Source organism: Galeopterus variegatus, unplaced genomic scaffold (assembly GCF_000696425.1).
Source record: "Galeopterus variegatus unplaced genomic scaffold, G_variegatus-3.0.2 Scaffold1340, whole genome shotgun sequence".
Lineage (NCBI taxonomy): Eukaryota > Metazoa > Chordata > Mammalia > Dermoptera > Cynocephalidae > Galeopterus > Galeopterus variegatus.
Window position 1 is genome coordinate 53,978 of NW_007727451.1, and position 6,718 is coordinate 60,695.

Below are 6,718 nucleotides of genomic sequence, written 5' to 3' on the forward strand. Positions count from 1 at the left end.
CCAAGCACAAAAAGCTTGGATGGGTGGGAAAAGAAAGGAGGCACAATTTTTAGAGTAGAGAATGCCTCAATTGGACAGCAGGTGATTACTGAATGCCTTTCTAGCTGGACTATAAACAGTAGCTCTGAAAAGGATCTGAAGCCTAATTTAGCCTTTTTAAAAATTTACATCATTTTTATATTAAGTAACTCTAATTTAAAAAATAAAAACACGGGCCGGCCCGGTGGCGCACTGGAGAGTGCGCCGCTTGGGAGCGTGGCGGTGCTCCCGCCGAGGGTTTGGATCCCATGTGGAGACCGGTTCCCACTCACTGGCTGAGCATGGTGCGGACGCAACACCGAGGGTTGTGATCCCGTTGCCGGTCCCCGGTACGGGCGTGACACCAAGGGTTGCGATCCCGTTACCGGTCAGTAAAAAAGGCAAAAAGGAAAAAAAAATAAAATAAAAAATAAAAATAAAAAAAATAAAAACAGTGCATTTGAGAAGTTTGTTTTATAATTTATTTTCAAATGTTTCTGCATTTGTTTAATATATTGCATTTGTTAATGCCTCCTCCAAAGTGCATCTTGTAGAAAGCAAAAACACCCTGCTAATGATAGCCCTGTTGTCAAGAATGACAGCATGTCATTATTTCACTTTCAAAACGAGGAGATGATATAACACCAAGTTATAAGAATGAAGCACAAATTATATTTCACACAAAAAAGTAACTTTCACTTCATTTGGGAACATAATTATAGTATTTTATATCTTTTCCAGTTTCACAAAAATGTCCTAATTAGCTCATACAGACACTAAGAATTTGAAAGGGTTATTACATTTTTTTCTGTTGCAGTTTTGCTTACAGAAAATTATTTACAATTTAATAGCATTGAAAACTGTTGTGCAATATACTTACTTAACATAGATTACTCAGTGATTCAGATTGTGCTAGGTGAAATATGGAGACCACTCTTGTAGACCTGTTATTTTATAATTTTATTATCTTGTTTCCTAGATCATAATGAATATCATGTTTTCTATTTCTTTGTTGAACTTCTAGAAAACCTATTCTCTGAATTATATTGCTTCACTTATTTCACCTTTTCCTCCCTTGATTGCTATGATAAAATAACATTGTAATAGCTTTCGCAATGTGGAGTTTAAATTGTTTCTGTTTTGTGCATCAGGCTGAAAATATACTTCACTCATCAAGAGTTTTCTTCAGAATAAGGATAGGGCACTTTGCCAGGAGCAGGGCAAGAACTGTGATTAGTAGGCCAGGGTTAAAGATGAATATGCCTTGGAGTAAGCAATGTAATTTTCAAACTGATGAGAAGGAACCAAGATGGGCAAAGGGACTGTGAGAAAACACCCATCTGCTCTTGAATTAGTTCAAGTGTTTTGACCTGGATGAATTATATTTCTGGAGCCTGATAGTATCTTTGAATGAGATTGCAGAGCAACTTTTGGTTATCTTTGAGGACACGCAGAGAGTAGGAGGATAATGCACAAATGCAATTCCATGTATGAAAGGCCAAGAAATTAAATCTTAATTTAAATCCCAGACAAGGTTCTAGAATACATTATTAAAAGGTGGTTTGTAAAGATATGAGTATGTTAGAGAAGGCAATAACCCTTGGACCAATTTTATGTTAATTTACAGCTAGAAGGTAGGCCTTGCCATTTCATTTTATGTAGGGTTACTAGATCTAGGAACTGTATTAGACATAGAAAAAATGGACCTTATGAAAGCATTTGACAAAGTCTGTCATAATATCCTGAAGATGGTATGTATAAGTATAGGCTGGTTACAAAGATAATTGGGTAGTTTAATAACCAGATGAAGAGTTGTACCTGAGATATGCTGAGTAATGGATCAGTATCAACCAAAGTGATAAGACACGCTATGGCGTTCTAACTTCAACTTTGTCTTATTCAACATTTTTAAAGCAATGAACTAGATGGATAAAATAACTTACAAGGACCAAATTTGCAAAAGACACAAAGCTTAGAATTTCCTGGATACCAAAGACAATAACTGAAGGCTGATCTGAAATATATATTTGGGTCTAAGATAATAGAAAATATATACTTACATTTACACTTATAGTTCTGCACTTGGATCTGAAAAGCCAAATGCTCCAGTGATAGAATGGGAAGTATCAGTTGCAAGGAATAGGTAGCTTAAGGGGGAAAAGAAAGAATGGTGGAGGAAGATTGGGTATGGATCCCAAAGGACAAGCAGGACAGTCAAATCTCAAGAGGGGCTAAAGTGAGGAACTGGAAGGTTATTGGGTGTAAGATCATGATGGGTTCTATGTTTTTCTCTTTCTCTCAGGAGCCACAGTGTCTTTGTCTAAGCTGCTCTGAGTGTCTACTCATTCTTCTCTCCCATTCCAGTGACATGGCTTATTCTGTATCTTACACATGATCCTTCTCCCTTATGGCTTCCCCAAAGATGACCTAAATGCCTGGGATCTTCAATACATGTAGGTCTAGATGGGTTATCCCAATTTAGGGCTTGGTTCTTCTGGGTCTGAAGTCCAAACCTGGTCCACCAGTCAACTATGGCTAGGGTGGATGGCTAGAGGAAGTCTTAGTCACATTACCAAATAGAGCAGCCAGACCTGTGGAAAGTGGATTCTTTGAAAGGGGGACATAGGTGGGAAGGAAGAGATTGGTATATTAAGTGTAATGAGATGTGGGTTTGCGTTTTATTGTATTTTTTTAGACAGGGACTTTAATATACAAGCCAGTTGTAGTATATAATAGCACCATATAATTGCTAAAAATACCAGTGTGATTTAAGGTTGCATAAGAAGATATTACTAATGATGTTACTAATGAGATATTAAAATTGGGGAAGTTTGAGTCTGCTCTTACTCTGTTTAGTGAGACAAAGTATGCTGAAACTAGTCAATGTGTTTGAAACACTGGAACAAGTTCAGAGAAAATTATCTAGGATGAGGAAGAAATTCAAAACCATGTCATATGGGAAACAGCTGAAGGCATTGTAAATGTTGACCTGGAGAAGATATGGAGTGTTCCTGATAGCTGTCTTCAAATATTAGAAAGACCTCTGTGTGAAAGAAGCCTGGGATTATTCCACATGGTTACTAGGAGGACTAGGACCAGTGGACACTCCAGGGAGGCAGATTTAGGGTGAGCATGAGAAAGAATTTCCTGAGAGACAAAACTGGCAGAAGATGGAGCAGACTTCTTTAGAAAGTAGTTTCCTGTCATTTGTTAAAATAGAAGCTGGACAACAACATATCTGTATCTATATGGAATAGTCTTGATGAACCCATCCAGCTCTTGAACCAGTTTATCTTTATGATTTCTTTCAAACCAGATATTTTATAAATCTATAAATTTGGTACCAGTGGCAATTAGATAAGTGATGTAATCATTCACCTATATCCCACAATATTGTACTATGGTTTTTAATTTGAAATATTTACTATTAACATTTAAATGAGCCAAATTTTACTTTATAAGAATTTGCGATTAGTGTTTTCCAACTAACATTTGTGAAATGGTGTTGATAGGCAGATATGGTGGCATTACTCTTAGTTACAGGAGCAGTTTCTGTAGTTTCAAGGGAGATTGCATTAAGAGTAAGTATGCTGTGAGGCTCTGGTCAAGATGGCAGAATAGGTGGTCCCCAGTGTCACTGTCTCCCACAAATAAATCAATTTACAACTATTAAAAAGCAACAACAGCCAAGCTGGGGCCATTAGAGTTCAGGGGAAGAGGAGAGACCTACAGAGTACACAAAGGTGGGAGAAGCCACAATGAAAGAAAGAAAGAACCGCTCAGACCATTTGAGCCCTGGCTGCTTCCAGGCTGGCCCTGGTGAGCACACAGCAGGAGCTGGCAAAAGCCACAGCTGAGCCCTTTGGAAGGAGTTTCTTGGAGGCAGCAGGGGAGAAGAGGGCCTTGGTGGCTCCCAGGCCAGCAAGACTACTGGTAGGGTTCCCATGTACCTACATAGGAGCGAGGAGCCACAACAACTGAAAAAAAGGAGACACTCAGAGGCTGGTGAATCATCTCAAGGGACTGGCCCATGGCCCGTACCATGGAAAATGGAGCATGGGCAGTGGGGGAGATGGGCCCACCCGGAGAACATTGGGGCACAGCAAGGACAGCTGATCTGCACCCCAATCACTGTAGGACTACTCAGTGGAGGCTGGTCAGAAATACAGATCTGAAGGGGTGCAGTTTCCTGAAAAGTCTCAGGCCCAGACAAGAATTTCCACACACCAGACCCGGAAGTACCTATAAAATTAACCATTAAAACCTGAGCTGCACAAAAAGCCTTCCCCAGGAAATCAGCAGTAAAGCAACAATTTAGCTCAACCACAGAGCTCAAGTGCTGGTCCCCACAGGAAGTTCCCCTACTTTAGAAGTAAGAAAGGACAACAAAGTAGTTCCAGTGCAGAGTTAAAGTGGTGGGAACAGTGAATAATCCAATGCCGAACTGAAAGAAAAAATAAAATGCCCTCAGACCAGAGACAAAGTTTGATATTAACTAGTAAAGGTCTCACATCACTAAAGAACACCTATAAAGCCTACAAGGACCAGAAGTCCCCTGGGCTATTAAGCCAGGGAATGGGGAGGGCTGGGGGCCTCAGCCATGCCCCCCCCACACCTGCAACCAGCCCAGCAATGACCACTGAGCCACCACAGGAAGTGCCCCAGGCTCTCCTGAGCTGGGGTGGTGGGGGGCCAAGGTGCCACACCCCTGTGACATCTGCACCCAGCTCAGCAATGACCAGGCTACCTCTGGAAGCCCCCTGGTCTCCCAGGCAGGAATGAGGGGGGTGCCACAGGCCTCAACTCCACCCTTCCTCCTTCCTCCTTCTCCCACCTTATTTCCTTCCTCTTTCCCTCCGCCTCCCCCCAGCTGCTCCGCAACATCATAGAATGTAAAAAAAAAAAAAAAAATATATATATATATATATATATATATATATATATTAATAAACTTTAAAAAAAAAGTAAGTATGCCTCAAATGATTCAAGAGTTGATTTCTTCTTTTTTTTTTTAAATTTAATTTTATTTTGGAGGGGGCTGTCTAGTATGGTATCCAAATGCTTGACTTTGGGGTTACAAGGCTGCACTCTAACCAACTGAGCTAACTGGGCAGCCCCTGAGAGTTGATTTCAACTTAGTGTCCTAGAGCAAATATTTCATTAAACAGTCTCCTTTGTGAATAGTAAAACAAGCAGAGGCTACTTGAGGAATATTTATATATGAGGCAGAAAAAAAGAACTATCTTTCACCTCGTTGTGCTGAAATTTCATCTTTCACCACCCCTATGCTGGTCAGAGTAATACAAACACACTCTCTGAAGGAAGTAAGTGGATTTAGCTGACATACATGGTAGATAAATATAAGTATAATACAACTGGTTAAAGGCACAGGTACTGGTTTTAAATAGACCTGGGTTTTAATCCCAACTTCTCCACATATCATCTGGTTATTTAACTTCAATAGTCTCAGTTTTTTATGTATAAAGTGATTATAAACATACCTACTGAGGGGAAATAACTGATTTAGGGAGAAGAAATTAGGTTCATAGTGTTCTTCCTATTTGTAGGTTTATGACAGAATGTTAAATTTTGTAAGAATCATATAATGTTGAAACTGAATAGGAACTTAGATTTCATTTGGTCCAATGCCATAATTTTACAAATGAGGAAAGTAAGATCTGCAAAAGCCAAGAGGAATCTCCAGGATCACAGAATAGTTGGCAATGAAAGGCCACTGATTTCTCCTCATTTCATGGAAAACTTATCTTAAAACTTGAAGATATTTTCACCATTTTTAGTTTTATTTCATGGAAAATGTTTCAAGAGTAAATCATTCTTAGAGATACCTTGGAAGCATAATTATTCTGAAAGACCCTTTTCTAATTCCAAGGTTTTGCGTCAGAGTCAATACGCTAGTTTTAAAAATTTTATTCAGATATAGGCAATGTCATAATTATTATTCCATGGCATAGTACACTATGTATTTACTTCATTCAACTAGCATGGTTGCAATAACATCCTCAGTTGAACTGTTATTTTTCAGAATTAAAAAATACCATTTCAGTAAATGTATATTCTATTTTCTAGATGTCACCTGAAGAAAAAGTTTGTAAGTACTGCGGCGTCAGCTATTTAATTCTTCATGAATTTAAGGCTATGGAAGAAAAAGTGAAAGCAATGGAAAAAGAGTTGAAATTTTATCAAGAAAGTGTAGATCGTGAAAAGAGACTTCAAGAAAAGCTGCAGTCTCTCAGCCAAGCTTTTGAACAGTACAAAATTGACAATGAATCCAGAACAGAAAGGTAGGAGTATGTTTTTCTTTTCTCTTATTTATTTAGTTTGAAAGAAAAGTACAGAAAATAGACTTTCAATGTTTTTCTAGAATTTCCCTATATCAGGTATAATTTATACTATACATGTGTTTGTTCATTGATTATATTAATAATTATGACATATAATATTAATTATAGTTTGCAGCTTTCTTTTGAGGCGTATATTTATTGTGTGAATAATTAGAAACCAATTAACTCAATAACTGTAAGTTGGGATGGGTCAATTTTTTTTTCTCCCAGATGAATATCTTACTTTTTATTATTAGGAATTCAAAATCAGATGAATTTTGATAGCTTTTGATACCTAACATTTATTTATTTTTTCTTTTTGTATTTTTTACTGACCGGTAATGGGATCGCAACCCTCG

General features: G+C 38.3%; 1 protein-coding gene across 1 annotated transcript in view; it reads left to right on the forward strand.

Moving 5' to 3' along the window:
- Nucleotides 1-6,105: 6,105 nt before the first annotated feature.
- The window catches only part of LEKR1 (leucine, glutamate and lysine rich 1), a 202,092-nt gene continuing 201,479 nt past the window's right edge, over nt 6,106-6,718 (forward strand). Inside the window, exon 1 of the mRNA XM_008576371.1 lies at nt 6,106-6,320. Coding sequence (XP_008574593.1) covers nt 6,106-6,320 — 215 coding nt within the window. The remainder of the gene's footprint in view (nt 6,321-6,718) is intronic.